The sequence below is a fragment of the Ursus maritimus genome, unplaced genomic scaffold (genome assembly GCF_017311325.1).
Source record: "Ursus maritimus isolate PB19 unplaced genomic scaffold, ASM1731132v1 scaffold_23, whole genome shotgun sequence".
Classification (NCBI taxonomy): Eukaryota; Metazoa; Chordata; class Mammalia; order Carnivora; family Ursidae; genus Ursus; species Ursus maritimus.
In genome coordinates this window covers 42,527,259-42,546,039 of record NW_024424786.1, presented here as the reverse complement: position 1 = coordinate 42,546,039, position 18,781 = coordinate 42,527,259, and the positions used below count along the sequence as shown (strand labels likewise).

At 56.5% G+C, this 18,781-nt stretch overlaps 1 protein-coding gene across 1 annotated transcript in view; it reads right to left on the bottom strand.

The window, feature by feature from the left end:
- Positions 1–18,781, bottom strand: part of LRP5 (LDL receptor related protein 5) — a 131,382-nt gene that overhangs the window by 12,894 nt on the left and 99,707 nt on the right. Inside the window, 9 exon segments of the mRNA XM_040638785.1 lie at positions 1,305–1,430; positions 4,044–4,253; positions 4,838–5,028; positions 6,147–6,355; positions 10,591–10,790; positions 11,773–12,096; positions 14,382–14,566; positions 15,885–16,111; positions 17,616–17,905. Of these exon segments, the coding sequence (XP_040494719.1) occupies positions 1,305–1,430; positions 4,044–4,253; positions 4,838–5,028; positions 6,147–6,355; positions 10,591–10,790; positions 11,773–12,096; positions 14,382–14,566; positions 15,885–16,111; positions 17,616–17,905 (1,962 nt within the window).

The following is an 18,781-nucleotide window of genomic DNA, read 5'->3' as shown; positions in this document are numbered from 1 at the left end:
GCAGAAAAGGGACAGGATTAATACCAGCCTCTGAGGTCACAGAGGAGATGGGGAGATGTGAGGATACAATGTCACCTGGGGGCCACTGGGGGCAGCAGAGAGGAAGTCCTGGGATTTGGGCTTCCTCACAGCGATGGTAATAATTATCACTTTTTATTAGGACTGCCCAGTGTCCCACAACTAATAGCAGCTGGCAGTTCTGTGTGCCACATGTCAGATCATGCAAAAGTGCTCGTTACATAATACTACAGCAACTCCGAGGTAGGTGCTCTCGACCTCTCCATTCCACAGAAGAGGAAGTGGAGGCTCAGAGAGGGAAAGTGACCAGCCCAGGATCGCTCAGCTGGGAGGTGGTAGAGCTAGGATCTGAACCAGGTCTGTCTGACCCCAAAGCTTACATTCTTGACCACTCCCCACTCAGCTTTAGGGGAAGAAGAGGATCAAGGGTGGAAGGACAGAGAGAAGACAAAATTACAAAGAGAAACAGACAAGCCCACCATTGGAGAATTCGACACCCCCGCCAGTAACTGAGAGCTCACGGGCAGTCAGGAGGGACACAGACGGTCTGACCAACACCATCATCAACTGGATCTAACGGACGTCCACAGACACTCCCCCCAACAGGAGATGACATGTCTTTCTCAAGCTGACACGGAACACTCACCAAGAAAGGCCACAGGCTGGGTCATAACACACACCTGAACAAAGCTAAAAGGCTAGAAATCATACAGTGTTCTCCGACCACAGTGAAACTGAACTAGAAACCAAGGGCTCCTGGGTGGCTCAGTTGGTTAAGCAACCAGCTCTTGATTTGGGCTCAGGTCGTGATCTCAGGGTCCTGGGATCCAGCCCCACGTCAGGCTCCGTGCTCAGCAGGGATTCTCTCTCTCCCTCTGCCCCTCCCTCTACTCGCACTCTCTCTCTCTCAAATAAAAATAAATAAATCTTTAAGCTAGAATTCAGTTACAGAGAGATAGCTGGGAAATCCCCAACTATTTTGATATTAAAACAATACACTTCTAAGTAACTCAGGAGCCAGAGAAGGTCTTAGGAGAAATGTTAAAACAATGTAAGCTAATGGAAGAAAATAGAACTTATCAAAATTTGTAGGATACAGCAAAAGCAGTATTTTGAGGGCCATTCACAGCCCCGAATGCATACGCTGGAAAAGGAGGGCAGATGAAGAGACAGTTGGCCCTGGAGGCTGGATGCCACCGTGACTGTGATTTTAAAAGGAGGCTGGGCAGAGACCTGGCAGGCGGGGGGCCCGGTGTCCCAGGAGAAGGTGCTGAGGTCCCACCTACCACCACACGCCAGCAGGTTCTGCAGGAGCACGAGGTGGACCGGGCATGAGCACCGTGGTGTCCCGTCACCCTTGGCAATGCAGATGTGAGAGCAGCCGCCGTTGTCCCGGGCACACGGGTGGGCCGCTGTGGAGACAAAAAGAGGGAGGGGGTCGGGCTCTGCCTCTCACCTCAGGGCTGCAGCCCAGGGGGTGCTGGAAACAAGGGCCAGGCGAGAACTCAGAAGAATGGGTGCTTCCGTGGGCCAGGCCCCTACACATCGCCCCACTTAATTCCCAGGGCAGCCTACAGAGTCTACTTCCTCTGCCGTCCATTTTACGGACAGGAACACGGAGGCCGAAAGCACTCACGTCACCCCCTGGCCCGTCCGCACCAGCTCCCGCTGCGCCCACAACCACCGCTCTGCACTGCCTGTCTCTCCTGGTGCAGTGGGTTGGGTGATGGTCCCCACACATCCACGTTCTCATGCCTGGAATCCGTGAATGTGACTTTATTTGGAAAAAGGGTCTGCACAGATGTAATCAAGTTAGGGATCCGGAGAGGAGATCATCCTGGATTTTCTGGGTGGGCCCTAAATCCAACAACAGGTGTCCTTCTAAGAGACCACAGGGGAGGTGCAGACGCAGACAGACACAGGGGAGAAGTCTGTGTGGTGACAGAGGCAGAGCCTGGAGGCCTGTGGTCGCAAGGAGCACCTGCCACCACCACAAACGGAAGGGGCAGTGAGCCGTCCACACCCACAGCCTCCAGAAGGGGTGCAGCCCGCTGCCACCTTGATCTCGGACGTCTGGCCTCCAGCCTGTAGGAGAAGACACTTGCGTTGCGTTTAGTCACCCGGTCTGTGGCGATCTGTTACGGCCGCCACAGGAAGCGAAGACGCGCGGGGCTAAATAGCAGGACCGCGAATCCCCGGGGAACTTGCAGTTGTCAGTACAATGAACTGAATTAACCAACACCTGACCCACAGGAAGAAGCCTGGGAGCGTGGGGGCCTCCGTCAGGTGAGAGGAAATGAGAGAAAGCATGACCCGCAGCCCCAGCCCCGCAGAAAAACCGGTGCCCTGCTTCAGCCTCGGGGATTAAGTGCTTAGAGTGACAGAAGCCACGGTCTGGAGCAGGGGTTGGCACACTTTTTCTATAAACAAGAAAGTAAATAGTTTTGGCTTGACGGGCCAGACCATCTGTCACGAGTCTGCCAGCTGTCACACAAAGGCGGCCATGCGTGGCACATAAACCAATGGGCGTGGCTGTGTGCCAATAAAGCTTTATTTACAAAATCAGGTGACGCCCAGATGGGGCCCAGGGGCCACGGAGCGCCAGCCGTGGTTTAGAGCTGAGTTGTAGAATTTCGGGAGTAACCAGGTTGGGTGCCCCATGTCCCAGACCAACACAGGAGAGTTCGCTCAGGGATCTCCCACCCTCACCCAAAACCAGAGGCCTCTCCACGTCACCCTAGACATTGGACATTAGCACTCACAGGGACACCCCAGTCTCCAACCTCATCCCTGTTTGTTAAACATTTCCTGGCTCTCCCACCCCGAGGTCCAAGGAGCTGCTGGTCGGCAGGCCGGGCTTTGTGCCAACACCAGCAGGCCTGGATGTTTGCGGGCTCAAAGTTCACCATTCTGACCACGGGCCAGCAGTTCTCAAGGCTGTGACACCCAGGAATCCGTGGCTTCACTGAGAATGGTACAAGGGGCCAGGGGACTCAGGCGCCCTGACCCACATCCATCAGGCACCTGAGCGATCTGGAAGCCGCTTACCCAGCAGCTTCACTTATCCAGGAACCGGCCAAGAACCCACAAGTCCAGAAACCAGCCACTCAGCAGTCAACACAGAAGTGACCGATTCATCAGAGGGGACGCCCCCAGCTCAAGAGAGAAGCTTATCCACTGAGAACATGACACTTGAGCCAAGGGGGAGCCAAGAATTAGCAGGAGTCACTCAGAGCAGGACAGGAAAGGTGATCAGAGACAGGGACTCTAGGGAGGGGACACACACGGCCAGTGGGAGGGTGAGGGGCCCTGGTGAGGCAGGCAGGTGGGGCACCCCCCAGGGCCTCGAAGATGGGCAGCTTGAAGGTAGCTGGACAGGACGGGGCCGCGATGGCCCTGCTCACCACTCTGTCCCAGCAGCGAGCACCCAGCTGGCAGCCAGGGTCTACTTACCGAACAGAGTGGGCAGACAGACAGACAGACACACACACACATACACGCTCCCAAATCCATCTCTAGCCATATACGGAGGGGACGGAGGAACAAGAGTTCCCAAGGGTAGGGGTCCCTCCTTCCCCGCCATTGGGCGCAGCCCAGACTGTTGTAAAGTAGAATCCTAAATCGCAGTCCCCAGCCTGATCCCCCGCACAGTGGATGCAACGAACCGTCACGCCCGTGCTTTTGTTACCGTGCGCGGCAAAGGGGTTTTGCAGATGGCAGAGAGGCTACTCATGAGTTGAGCTGGAGTTAATCAAAAGGGTTACGAATTCCAAGGTGCGTGAATCTAATCACGAATCACGGGAGCCCCGAAAAGCAGAGCAGCTTGTCCAGCTGGTGGTAGAGGGGGAGGTCAGACGCGGCTCCGCTGCTGAGACGGAGGGGCAGCGAGGCCCGTCAGCCAACAGCCCGTCCCGCAGCCCTCACCCTGGCCAGCCCCCTACTCGCTCTGAGGGGTCGATTCGGGGCTCTGCACAGATGCCCACCCTCCCGTCGGGCACCTGCCCACAACACCCCCCGCCACGTACAGAACTCCTCTAGGCTGACATCCTCCACGGCGTGGATGCCGGTCAGGTGGGCGACTCGGCCCTGGACTCGTGTCCGCTTGTCCCCGGTGGTCTTCTCCACGCGCTCAATCATCTGCTGCTGCCGGTCAATCCAGTAGAGGTGCTTGCCCAGCACGGTCAGGCCCACGGGCTGCATGATGTTGGCGTCCTCCAGGGTCAGGCGGTTGGCCCCTGCAAGTGGGACAAGTGCCCCCCGAGGGGCGGCTGACCCCCAGAGCTCAGCCCATGCTCAGCTCAGAACAGAGGGCTGCCAGGGACCCTGGGGGGTTGTGCACTCTGGCCAGGCCCGGGAGCTAGAGCGGCCTCCCCGGAAGTGGGCCGATCTGCAACCAGCCCTCAGACAGCCCTGCTCCCGTCTGGGCTGCCTCCCCCTGGGCCAGCCCCTCCCCCCGCACCCCACGCATGGAAGAAAAGCCCCTTGGGGCAGCTACAGCGTGGGGGTGCTAGAGGCGGAGGGGTCAGACTCCTGCCCCAGCCCGCGCTGTGGGTCCCTGGGCAGGTCACCCACCCTCTCTGAGACTCCTCTTCTGCCACACCACATGGGGATCATTCAGGACCTATGTCTGGAACATTTAGTGGGGACTGTATGTGGTGGACACAAAGCCCCGGCACAAGGCCCACCCGAAACAGACCCCTGACAAACGTGGCAGCTGGTACCAGCGTTACTGATGACCAGGGAGGCCGGCTGGCCCGGGGAAGGTCAGACCTGTGGGTCGCTGGGGGACTCGCCCCCGGGGCGCCCCGAAGGCACATACCTGACAGGTCACAGCTTTCGATGCGCTTCAGGTCCGCGTCCACCCAGAAGAGCTTGCCCAGCCTGTTGTCCACCACGAGGGCCACGGGCCGGATGAGGCCGGTGGTGAAGAGGACCTCACGCTCGGTGCCATCCAGGGCGGCTCGCTCGATCTTGGCCGCGCGGTCCTGCATGTTGGTGAAGTACAGGTACCTGCGGGAGGGGGCGGGGGAAGGACAGGTGTCACGACCTGCCGTCTCCACGGCCACACAGAGCAGTCCCGGACCCGGCAGGGCTGGCCCCCACGGCTGTATGGGGTTGAATGGTGTCTCCCCCGAGAACTCGTATCTACCCAGAGCTCAGAATGGGATCTTAATTGGAAACGGAGTCTTTGTAGATACCATTAAGAATCAAGGTGAGGCCATCTGGTCCACACCTAGAGCCCCCGGAGCTGGAAGAGAGACAAGGAAGGGTCCCTGCAGAGCCGCCCGAGGGGGCACAGTCCTGCGGACACTTGACTTTAGACTTCTGGCCCCTGGAACCGTGAAAGGACAATCCTCTGTTCTTTTAACTCCCCAGCTGGTAATCATTTGTCGTGACAGCCTCGAGGACTGGCACGCACGCTGGCTAAGAAGTCCCTGCCTCCGTGGAGGCCGGCCTCAAGAGGGTCTCATCAGGTTGCTAAGAGCCACCTAAAATAACTAGGCTTGTGCTCCCTGAGCCCTTATGTGCCGCAGGGACTGACACCACCATCGTCCTCCGATCCCTGAGCTTGCATCATGTGCCCAAGGTCACAAGGGCAGTAAGTGATGGGGTCAGGTTCCAACCTTGGGTCTGCCCGGCCCAGGACCTGTGCTCCCACTAGCTGTCCCCAGGAATGCGCCCTCTCAAGCGGTGCCTCCCGACGTCTGAGCCCCACCTGGTGGCAGCCCTGTAGGTACCTGAAGGTGGCCTGTCGTGCGCCTGCCGCCCGTCCCCAAACCTTCACATGACTAGCTTTATTTCCGAGCTTTATGTCACGTGGCTCTCAGCCTCCCTCTCACCCTCGTTATTCCGTTTGGGACCCTCCCAGTCTGCCTACATCTCCATGGAAGAAAGAAGCTCCAAGGAGTTGAGGCTGTGCCAGAAGAAGTAGTGAGCTCCCTGTGATGGAATGTATGCAAGGGAATAAGCAGCCATCAGCTGGGACGCTCTGGAAGGACTTTGCATTGGGTTCAGATTTGATAGGGATGGTACAAAACCTATGAACTAAGACTTCTATCCTTCCTGTGTCTCCCCACTGGGGTGCAGAACCGTGCACTGCGGTGCCCACCCACCCCTCGGCCTCGCACCCTCGCTCGGCGTTGACGACGATGGCCCGTGGCTTGTCTCGGTCCCCACGGAGCACCACACCCATGGCATCCCCATTCAGCCGGTGGACGTTGATGGTGTTGGTAGCCTCACACGTCCAGAACAGCGTCCGGCTATAGATGTCGATGCTGAGGTCGTGGGGCTGCCTGTCCGGGTTTTGGCTCTGGCTTGGAGAGGTCAAAACGAAGGGCTGTAAAAAGGAAGAGACGAGCCTTGGCTACGGACATCACGGGAGGGCAGAGGCCTTGGTGCCTGAGTCCAGACGGCAAGTCGAGACTCCAACTCTGTCTGGGGCCCCTCCCCGTCGGATCAGCGCACACCACACGCCTGCTTGAGAGGGAATCTGACCAGGCAGCAGCTCCTGGCAGGGCTCTCGGCCGTGAGCTCGGATCTCCAGCCCACCCATCCGCACGTTCGCAGCGGGCTGTCAGCTCCCACGCCCTCTGGTGCTGTTCCTGCCCCACGGAAAGGCCGCCCGTGGCTCCACAGTCAGCCCAGGACCACAGCCTCCTTCTCGAGACATCTTTTCTCTCCTTGCCTTATTGTCTTGGACTCAGGCTTTTGGAAGTAGACCTTCAAACCTTGTGATTTTTACATTTAGGGTACCGGGACAATAGGTGCATAGAACAGAAGTGCACCGCTCTTAGCCATCTTCCCCGAGGGAGAGGCCAGGGGTGCGGGCCCGGTTTGGGGTGGGGGGGTGACACACACTGCATCTCCAGAGCGAGGGGCCAAAACCCCCTCTCAGCGGGTGTACTGTCCACACCCTGGGTCTCTGCCCTGGGAGTCTCCCCGGAGAACTCCGCCTGACTCTCAGCCATCCGGGGCACCTCGGGGTCGAGCCCTGGCTCTCGGAGCTACCGGCACAGGATACCTTGTTTCACGAAATGCTGCAGGAGGAGGGGGGGAGCCCCATGGCACCCTCATCTCCCTTACCGGCCAGAAGCCTGACTCCCTGGTGGATCTGGGCCCCTTGGGTTACCCGTGAAAGACTGTGTTCAGATTCTCAGGCGATACGACCTGGTGCAAAGTGGGCTTCACAGAGCTGCTACCTGTGGTTTGGATGAAAAGCCCCTTCCTCTGAGAAGGGTGTCATTGGGACGATGACCTGCAAAGAGGTCACTGCAAATTTCACCGATCTCCAGTGAGCAGTCAAAACAAAGTCTCCTGGTGCAAGAAGGGGCTTGCGGCCAGAAAGAAGCCCCTTCACCAGGCCCAGCCTCTCAAACCCAGCTGGAAAGGGCCACCCCCCCCCACACGAACAGCAGCTTCTGGTCCAGTCCCACTGGGCAGCCAGAAGCGTGTGACTCACGTCTCAACACAAGGCACCGATTTAAAGGGCCGTGTGTCTCTGCAGGTTAACAAAATCCACTTCCCAAAGAGCTGGGGGCTCTGGGAGCCAAGCGTCATCTCCAACTGGGCACATTCTTTTCCCAAAAGCCATAGACTCTGGCCAAAGACCACAGTGCTGAGCAAGTGCCGGGCTGGGAGTGAAGCAAGATTCCAGCCGGCCCTCGTAGCAATCAGGCTCCCGGGGAGGGCGGGTCTGCGAGGGCCGGGCACGCAACCAGACTTTGGGACACCGGTCATCGGAGCAACCAGCTGTGAAATGCACGGGGCATGAGGCGACACACTGCCCACACCTCTCCTCAGGCAGACGGACTGTAACGACCGGGCAGTTATAAAACCCAAACTCCAACTTTAATGTCAGTAACGATACTTATGCAAATGCAGAATTCCTTAATAGAACCCTATTCGACACCACAATCAACACCCCGCCCTCCTCACCAGTACCAAGCAGCCCCTAGCCACGTGGGAGTGTCCACAGCAGCGTGGACATGACAGCCCGTGGACCCAGGGTCCATCAGTGGATGGACCCAGAAGCAAACTGTGGTCCGTCCACACCGTGGAGTATTTTCCGCCTTAAGAGGAAGGACCTTCTGACACCTGCTATGATACGGATGAAACTTGAGGACATTATGCTGAGTGGGAGAGGCCAGACACAGAGATGAATACTGCAGGATCCCACTTACATGAAGGGCTTAGACAAATCAAATTCATAGAGACGGAAAGTAGAAGGGTGGTGGCCGAGGGCTGGGGGAGGGGGGAAGGGAGCGAGTGTTTAGTGGGGACAGACTTCCAGTGCGGGAAGATGAAGATGACAGAGCTCTGGAGATGGCTGGGGTGACAGCGGTGTGACGACGAGAGTATACTTAGCACCACTGAGCTGTATACTTGAAAATGGTTAAAACGGCAAATTTTATGTTATGTATATTTTTTAAAGCTTTTTTAAAAATTTTACTTATTTGCCAGAGAGAGAGAGCGCGCACAAGCAGGGGGAGCAGCAGAGGGAGAAGCAGGCTCCCCGCTGAGCAAGAAACTGGATACGGCACTCGCTCCCAGGACCCTGAGCCGAAGGCAGACACTCAACCGACTGAGGCACCCAGGCGTCCCAATGTTATGTTTACTATAATAAAAAAAGTTTACTGGAAAAACAGTTTAGTCAAGTAGATGATAATTTAGAACATCATCCCTAGGCCAGGGGGAGGGGCACCCGGGCGGCTCAGTCGGTTAAGTGTCTGCCTTCGGCTCAGGTCGTGATCCCAGGGTCCTGGGATGGAGTCCCATGTTGGGCTCCCTGCTCAGCGGGGAGCCTGCTTCTCCCTCTCCCTCTGCCCCTCCCCCTCCATGTGTGCGCTCGCTCTCTCTAATAAATAAATCTTTAGAAATAAATAAATAAAATGAAACCTCATCCTTGGGGGTAAGGGGTCCCTCTAATGAAGGATCAAAGCCACCAGAAGGTGGAGCTTAGCAAGACTCACAGGGAGAGAAACAGATGTTTCCCAAATTAAGTAGAAACCCAGAAGGTGTCCCTAAAGGACTTTCCCTTCAAAGTCTCTCCCTGCTTTTGCAGGACACCAGGAAAGAACACCTCTTGATGAGACGCTAAGGCAATTTGCGCCCAGTACCTTCCTCGGCAGGGAAGCCACGCGCCATCAATTCACACTTCCCATCCTCCAAAGCACTGCGTGTGACTGTCACCTGCCGGAAGGGATGAAAGAAACGCATTCCCACCATTCCACCAGGCTCTGCCCCCCCCCAGAGAAGACACCTCAGCTGCCCAGGCTCAGCTGGGACTTTTATCACCAACCAAGGACACAGACGGCAGGGGACGGCTTGTCCACACTGTGCTGTCGCTGGAGCTCTGTCGGAACCAAGGCCCAAGCCGGACACACAGCGCTGGCACCCAGGTCAGGGTGGAGAACAGCCAAGGGAACTTTGCAGACACAAAAATCATCTGGAAGTCTCCACTGGCAGCATTTCTCTGCGTCGTCTTGTAACAGCACCAAGTTTCCACCATGATGACGTAAGGTCCTACCCTGACCACGCCACGGAGAAAGGGAGCACTGGGTTCCGTGCCTTCTGTAAAAGGGGTCCTCGGAAACTGGCAGGATGAGCCAGCCATGTCGGTGAATGCCACACTAACGGGACGCCGGCCACAGCCACATGGAGACCCCGAGTGGGCCCCAAGGCTGCCGTGACAATGTCTTATGTGGAACAGGCCACCGAAACCTAACACGAAAGCAGTCAGTTCTGCTACAAGAAGCATTTTGGGAAAACTCGTACTTGTTCTGGGCAGCGATTCACCGGGGCCAGTCTGAGCCTAACACGGATTTTGCATTTGCCAACGCACGATTCCATCCGTGAGAAACACTAGGGGAATGCGAGGATGGCCCGCAGCACCCCGCGAGCCACGTGGGGACCCCTCCAGCGCCCTCCGCCTCCCGTGTGCCACGAGCCACGCCTGCGCACACTGCGCGTGTAAATCCCTGCCCCACCTCAGACAGGCCACCTCCCGTGGGGTCACGCAAACCCAGAGCTGCGGCCCTCCGGCCCCAGGCCTCGGCCAGCTTCAGGTCTCTTCAAGGTCGCTAGGAGTTTTGTCTTGAATCATTTACATATGCGGAAAGGCGCACCTGTATCTACGAGGTCCCTATGTTTTCTTCACGTGTCCCCGACGCGAATTCTGAGTGCTGTGCGCCCTCGTCCCACAGCCCTGCGGTTTTACTGTGACTCAGCACGGTGCGGTGGGGTTTAGGAACGTATGTGTTTCATTATATCAAAACTGACTCTACAAGTCCAATGAACTAAGAATAAATCCAGAATAACCAACACCAACTAGTCTTGCACAAAACCACTGTGGAAAGAAAAAAAAAAAAATCCCATTTCTACATATAATCACAATCTAAGGGTTTCACGCTGCTCGGGATTATACCCTGGGATGGCGTAATTAGAGCCCAGATCGTGGTTGACGCAAGCCGTGCTCTGTTGGCACCCCCCTGCTAAGCAAAAGGGGGTGGCAGCCTGGAAACGGGTGAGCTCCTCGCAGAAGTGTCCCCCATGTCCCCCAACAGGTACACTTGCCTGGGTCCCGTCATCCTTGGCCCGCTTAATGTTTTGGCGCCCATCCACCCAGTAGATGAACTTGTCCAGTGGGTCATAGTCGATGGCCTTGACGTTCCTCAGCCCGTGCAGCGGCAGGATGAGGTCCGGGCTGTGCTGGTCGTCGGGGATCATGCGGCTAATGGCACATTTCTGGCTGAACAGCAAGAAGGCGGTGGGCGCTAGAACGGGGCAGAGAGACGAGGGGGCTGCGTGTCAGCGTCCGGAGCCCAAGACGGGGTCGGCCAGGAGGGACGGCGTTCCGCCTTCTCGTGAGAGGCCGACGTGCATGTGTACCTACTCAGAGCACTGGGGAAAACTCTGGAAGGACATAAAGCTCCTTCCTGGGGGTGGACAGGGCGGATTTTACTCTCCACGTTCTACGTACCTCTGCTGTTTCGATATTTCATAAGTGTGTGAACTATTTTTAAATCGATAGCATTTTTAAATTAGTAAATATCACATATTTACTACCACATGCCCCTCCCATAAAGCACGTACTGGTTGGAAACCGTATCATTCGCCGTGGGCGTATGTGTGCTCGCGCGACCTGCTGAAACTGAATGAACTGAACTTGACGCGCGTGGGGGGAGGGCCTTAGGGGGTGTCAGCGAGCCAAACTGCCTACGTGCAGAAACTGCACTGCTGAGAATGTGTCGGAGGCAAGAGATAGAGCCACTGTCTGAGAATTACAGTTGGGTGGTTTGAAACGAAGTCATGGCCCCAGGTCTGCCAGCCGCAAGAGCAGAGACTCAAGTTATAGGCATCCCCAGCGGTGGTGGGTGACTGCATCTCTGCTTGACCGTTTAAGGTGATGGCCCCCAGGGGACCACAGGACCAAAGGGAGCACAAGAGTAGGGAGGCCCAGGCTGGGTAGAGGACCTGTTGCTTCATCAAGACACAAGTACACGGGGCAAGCTCTCAGCTGAGACATTCCACAGAAGGATCCTTGGATATAAAATCCAGTCACTGGGGAGAGCCCTCACTCACAGAGCCAGGCCTGGGCTCCAGGTAACATGCAGCTTTATGCAGTGTGCAGCCTACTCAGCCACCCATGAACACCAAGGTACCTCCAGACAAGAGTCTCCTTTCTGCCCCAGCCCCCGAGCCAGCCTGATCTAACACGGGGGGTGGGGGGCGGGGGAGGCACCGCGAGACACTTACGGCTGCAGTTGCGGCTGCTGGGGTCTAGGGTGTAGTGGGAGGCACAGCCACAGCGGTGGCCGCCAGGGATGGCGAGGCACAGCTGCCCACACTGCCCGTTGTTGTGCATGCAATCATTGAGGCCGTCCTGGCGGGAGGAGTGGAACACCAGGATGTCCATCACGAAGTCCAGATGGCCCTGGATGAGGGTGCGGTTCCGGCCGCTGGTCTTGTCGGCCCTCTCGATGCTGTGCAGGTTCCAGTCGGTCCAGTAGATGTAATCGCTGTACTGCGTCAGGCCGAAGGGGTGTGGGAGGTCGTCGGCAATCACAACGCGCTCCTGACCTGCGTGGACACGCACGGGCACCGCGTCAGTGACACGCGGCCGGGCCGACTGGTTCAGAGCTGCCTGGCAGCCTGTGTAAAGTCCAAGTGTTCCACCACTTTGGAAAAGAAGCAGGGCCGACTGCAGCTGGGGGCCACCTGCCCTGTGACCGGGCAAGTCCCCTCCTATAGCACAACAGAAACGCACGTACTGTCCACTCCCATTGCGGACTATAATGTGTACGGGGCCACACCCCGGAAACAACCCAGACGTCCATCCGTGGTAGAGCGGACGGGGCGCCTGCGCGGCGCAGGCAGTGAAGCATCTGCCTTCGGCTCAGGTCGCGATCCTGGGGTCCTGGGATCGAGTCCCGTGTTGGGCTCTGTGCTCGGCAGGCAGTCTGCTTGAGAGTCTCTCTCCCCCTGCCTCTCCCCAAGCTCGAGTGTGTGCATTCTCTCTCTCAAATAAATAAATCTTTTTTTAAAAAATTAAAAAAATTGGGGCGCCTGGGTGGCTGATCCCGGGGTCCTGGGATCGAGTCCCACATCAGGCTCCCTGCTCCGCTGGGAGCCTGCTTCTTCCTCTCCCACTCCCCCTGCTTGAGTTCCCTCTCTCGCTGGCTGTCTCTCTAATAAACAAATAAAATCTTTAAAAAAAGAAAACAAAAAAACAAATAAATAAAAATTAAAAATTAAAAAATAAATTAAAAGGGGGGCCCAGCTGGCTTAGTCTGTGGAGCATGCAACCACTGAATGGTCGTGAGTTTGAGCCCCACACTGGGGGTAGAGATTATTTAAAATCTTAAAAAAAAAAAAAATCAATGAAAAATTTTGAGACTAGAAAAAAATACGCCAACATGTCACTAGTGATTATCATGGGGTGGTGAAAATTATGAATAATCACTGTTTCTTCCTGTGTTTCTGTGTTTTCAAAAATGTCCGACATTGATTATTTTACCGCCAGAAACAAGGCAGTTATTACATAAAGATGCTCCCCAACAGCCTCCATCAAACATATACTCACGCACGTGCCCCCGGCCCCACACCAGGAGCGGACCCCCAACAATCAGCCTCGATGAGTAGCGCTTTCAGCCCAACCGCCTCACTTAGTTCTGCCCACGGCAGCTGCGTGAGGAAGGTGCCGTCAGTATCAGGGAGCCGAGGCTGGGTAGGTTAAGGCACGGGGCTGAGGTCACGCAGGAAGAGGCAGGGCCAGGACCGCGCCCCCACAGCGAGGCCCCTGTGCATCAATGTCTGTCGCATTAAACAGAAAGCTCGCTAGAGCAGAGTGACAGCCAGGCCCACGGCACGTGGCCACCCTCTGTCTGCAGGGCCGTGCAAGCATCCGGGGCTCGCACCGATTTCCACCCCAGTGTGCCTTCCCTCCAGGGCAGTCAGTGAGCTTAATTATTTCAGGCAGCCTCTCGTAATTCACTGTGGGGCTGGCATGGCTCTTGAAGACAAGTTCAAACCTTCCTGTTGGCCTCAGAAACCTGGGCAGGCAGCGTGCAGGGCAGGTGCGGCCCGCCCTGAGCAGAAACCAGGACACCAGGGTTCCAGCTCTGGCTCTGCTCACACAGTACCTGGGACAAGACATTCAGCCAGCCTATGCCTTTGTTCTCTTACCTGTAAAATGGGCACAACCACACCCATCACAGGGGGGCCGCAGCGGCGATCAAAAAAATCAAGTTCTCTCCATCACACGGTGCAGCCCTATCACCCGGTTACCCAAGAGAGCTAGCACGGCCACTCCCTTCCACAGTAGAAAGTCGAGATTTGCACGTCCTGCGCCACTGGTGGGAGACGTGGAACGAGGTATTTTTCTTTTTTTTTAACCTAATCCCAGGATGTTGGGTGCGGCCTATGACTGGATCGGAGAATAATGCCCAGCACACAGTAGGTGCCCCGGTCAGATGGAGATGAACTGTGTTAGCCCTGGAGTCTGGGCAGCGCTCTGTGACCTTAGGGAAATCCTGTGACCTCCCTGGGCCTCAGTTTCCCCATCAGTGAAAACCTACGCCATATTAGAGCCCCGGCGCAGGGCTTAGCTGGGCCCCGGCTCTTGGTAGCTGTGCAGGAAGCAGCTGTCCCCGGGGCCTCTACTGACGTGCCTATGGCAAGGGCACCGGAGTGGAAAGTGACAACCCCCAGGAAACAAACTGGATAAGCAGCCAGGGCTGTGTCCACACTTCCTGTGGGGCTTCAGGGCTCATAGACCAGAGGGGTCGGTGCAGTGGGGGCTGGGAGGTAGCCAGCGCCCCAGCCCAGCGATGCCCCCGCCCAGCAGGACCCCGCCTGGCCCTCACCCAGCATGTCAGATGACTCGATCATGTTGGTGTCCAGGTCGGTCCAGTAGAGACGCTGGTCCGCGTAGTCGATGGTGAGGTCGTTGGCCCGACCCACCTTGTCCACCAGCGTCATGCAGTTGGTCCCATCCATGAAGGCCCGCACGATCCTGGGTTTGCCACCCCACTCGGTCCAGTAGATGTAGCTGGAAGACACAGGGAGGGCAGGGCGGGCTCAGGGGCATCCGCTCTCACTGTAGGGCAGGGGGACACGATCACCACCGTCCTCAGCATGGCCCATTCTACCCTGGAGAAAGCTGCATCGATGATGTCCCTCCAGGAAGCGGGAACGGGGTGACACCCTGGGAGGCCCCCACGACCCTAACACCCCTCCAGGTGCTGTCACTGTGCTGCCTCCTGAATTCCCACAGCAGCTCACCCGCAGGGTAAGTGCGAACATATCCGTTTACAGACCCAGACCGGGGGCACAGACGGGGTGACCTCATACTAGAACTCCAGGTGGCATACTTTCGTCAGAGACAAAGGCTAATTAAGCCGGACAGTACGCCAGGGTGACAGGGGAAGGCAGGATGAATGTGGGTGAATCAGGACATACAGTGCCCTTACTCAAAAGGGGCAGAAGATAAGAATCCGAGGCCAGCAGGCGCTACAGGGCCAGGATCCAAACCCGGCTTTCCTGCTTCCAAAGGGTCCTCCCTCCTTTTTCCACAGCGCCACGAAAGGAACCCCCGTTCCAGAACCATGTGCCTTCTACCCGCCCTTTAGCTAAAACTGGGCCTTTCCCTGTGCTTTGCCGTCCTGCAATCTTTCCTTCCTAACGGTGTGCGACAGGCAGCGTCTGCGGTACACCGTACACACCACAGATGCACTGGGGGCAAGCACTGTGTCCCCAGCAGAGCCAACTGGTGCAGAGGGAGACTCAACCCTGGCCCCTCTGGCTCTGTGCCCAGGGCGGGGCCCCCAGGCTCCTGACGGGTAAAGGCACGTGCCTTGCGGGCCAGGTGGAACCCTGCCTAGGAGGCCTGCAAGGAGCCCTTTCTGAGCACGCTGGAGTCCAAGGCCCTCAACGCCAGCAACACGGGGTGAGGGAAGGAGCCCAGCTCTGCTCTGCCTGCTTACGTGACCCTCGGTAAGTCATTCAGCTGCTCTGAGGCTCAGTTTCCACATCTGTAAAATCAGGGACAGAGACACTTGCCCCTTGGAGTCCCCTCTCGATGCTGCATTGAGACAACTCGGGTAAAAGTGCCCAGCAGGGCGCCCGATACAGCAGCCACCCCTCCTTCCTTCTGCTCTGGGCCTCAGTTTCCCCTCTGTGAAGTAAACTAGATACCTCCATGGGTCCTGCCAGCCCCAGGCACCTCAAAGCTAGTGGCGGTCAGGGCTGCTCTAATGAGAGGGCCAGCTGGACAGCCACCCCCTCAGCCTAGGGTCGGCACACGCGGGCTGATGTACGGAAGCGGGAGGGGGGCGGGGACACGCGTGACGAACAAAAACGGCTCTTACCCTTTGGTGGGGTCCAGGGCCAGCGACCTGGGGTTGTCCAAGTCCCTCCACACGAGGACCTGCCGGAACTGTCCATCCAACCGGGCCACTTCGATCCTGTTGGTCCCAGTGTCTGCCCAGTAGAGGTTCTTGCCTACCCAGTCGACGGCCATACCCTCGGGGTAGTCGAGGCCAAACTCAATCACGTGCTCCACGGAGCTCCCGTTCATGAAGGCTCGGCTGATGGTCTGGGGGCAGGGGAGGAGGCAAGGGCCGCGGGTTAGGAGCCAGCAACTACTGACCACACGTGGCGTCAGATCGCCAACGTTTGACAGTTTTTCAATAAACGCTTGAAATGCAGCAAAATACGACGTTTTTAGAAAAAAAAAAGGAAAATAATTAATTTTTTATATTTACATATGTATATCACATAAAGATAGGCCCTTTCATCCAGTAATCTTCGCCGTGAAGTTTTATCCAAGGGAACTGATAAAAATGCAAGAGATGAGGAGTTACGGAAACAACACAGAGGTGCTCGCGATCGTGCATTGTTCAGAGCGGGGAAGCTGGAAGCTACTAGAACATTTAAAGGAAGGGAATGGTCACGTAACCTAGGGGCTATCTGTGCGGTGGAATACTTCATCATCTAAAAAACGGAGTTACAGAGTTCCTAACAGCGTAATCAAATACCCCTTACAATGTGAAGTGAAAAAACCAGGATACAGAATCCTCTAGAGCCCCTGACGGGCTCATGAGCAACACTGACATCAGGAACTCCCCTGAGACGTCAGCTGGGGTGGGGGTGGGGGTATGAGTGATTTTTATCTTTACTTTTATTTTCTTCTTTATACTTTTCTGTCTCCGCCCTCTTTCCCCAGTGAGCCCCCATGACTTTAAGAATCAGGAAAATCTTGAAGAGATGTGGAACGCCTTCGATAGAATAAAAGACAAATGAGTAGGTTACCCCTGTTGTCCGGTACTTTAGAACAGAGGCCAGCAAACTCTTCCGTCAAGGGGCAGAGAGCACATCTTTAGGGTGCAAGGGCCACAGATCTGGTGCGACTACACAATCCAGCGGCACAAACGCAGGCGCGGACAACCCATAAACAGATGGGCACCGCTGTGTTCCAATAAAACTTTATTTACAAAACCAGGAGGCCGGCCCACGAACTAGTCTGCCAAATCCTGCTTTATGAGAGGAAAAGGCCCTCTATGTATTCCTGTATATTCAGGCCACGCATAATGACAGCACTTGCCACGCAGGTGGGCACCGCCGAGGGAGTGAATCCGAAGACCGTGTCTACTTAGAATGAGACGTTTCACAGATCCACGGTCACTCCAGAAAAGCCCATCTGTGTGTCTCACAGATCTGCTCGTTATCATCGCTCATGTTAGTTTATTAAAATAGTTTACTCATATTTTATTATTGTAGATCACGTTACAATAAACATTACAGCCCTTTCCTTCCTTCCTTCCTTCCTTCCTTCCTTCCTTCCTTCCTTCCTTCCTTCCTTCCTTCTGTTAAGTAGGCTGCATGCCCAGTACGGAGCCCCACATGGGGATAGAACTCACAACCCCGAGATCGAGACCTGAGCTGAGATCAAGAGTTGGACGCCTAACCGAATGAGCCACCCGGGCGTCCCTAAACGTTACAGCTCTGTAAAAAAGAACCTGAAAGTCTCTGAGGTGGTGCTGTCACAGGCAAGGCGCTCGCAGCCAAGCTGCATGCGTTGGACGTCTCACAGACCGTACCTTCAGGCTGACGTCCGTCCAGTAGATGTGGTTGTTGGACACATCGAAGTCCAGCGCGGAGGCCTCCTTGACGCCCGTCAGCGGGATGGCCACGTCATTGTTGTTGGTCTCCAGGGAGATTCTGTGGATGGCGGCTCTGCTGGTGAACACCAGGAAGGCCTCGGGGACGATGCAGGTCTTCAGGTCGCTCAGTAGCTCCAGGCCGATGGGGCAGCCGCACTTGGTCGCGTGAGGCGTGAAGAAACACAGGTGGCTGCAGCCCCCGTTCCTGTCCGCACACGGGTTGGTTCCTGGAAGTAAGCACACCGGCTCTAAGCCTTGGCGCCTCGGCGCCCAGCAGAGACAGACGTGCACGGATCCACGGCCACGCGGGGCTCCACCTCAGCCGGACAGCACATGGGGACACCGGGTGGGGGTGACACACGCCGACGTCCTCCCCTGCGACGGGGAAGGACAGAAACAATGACGACACGGCTGGCTCTGGGCCCGGGGCCACCCAGTGCCTGTGAACTCGGTCCGTCCGCCCAGCAGCCTGGGAGGTAGGAGCCACTCCCACTGCTGTTTTCCAGTCGCAGCAAGCGAAGCCCAGAGGCTGGTGAAGGTGACATGGGCAGGAAGCGGCACAGGTGTAAGAATGCCACGTGATGGCACAAGTCGCACACACGCGCACACACACTGCAGCCCTGGACTTCGGGCCCGCTGACCGGACTGAGCGCCGGGCTGGCCCTCCCAGGCACCAATGCCCTGCCGACTCAGACTCGCCCAGGCCCGCCAAAGGGTCTCTTCACCGTTAGAGCAGAGCACTTAGGGTGTTCATTTATTGTCGGCCAGCCTGTTAATCTCCCTCACCTCCTGAGGCAGCGGTAAAATGGGCTTTAACGTAGTGTTAAGTAGTTCGGCTAAAAAAAGAACCCCTTCCCCATCTCTCTGTCAGTCCTGAGATGAGAGAGAGGGATGAACCCAATTTCTCAAGATAAAGCACACCCGAGAGACACATCTTTTTTCTTACCTGTTGGGTTTTATTTTATTTTTTTTTTTAAACCGTCACTCACAGGCCTCACCTTCCAGGGTGGATAATCAGCATGTTCTAAAAGGCGACTGTGACTAAGCTTATCGGTCCCATTGCCTCTTTATCAGGAACCCAGGTCGCTGGACGGTAAGGCCCG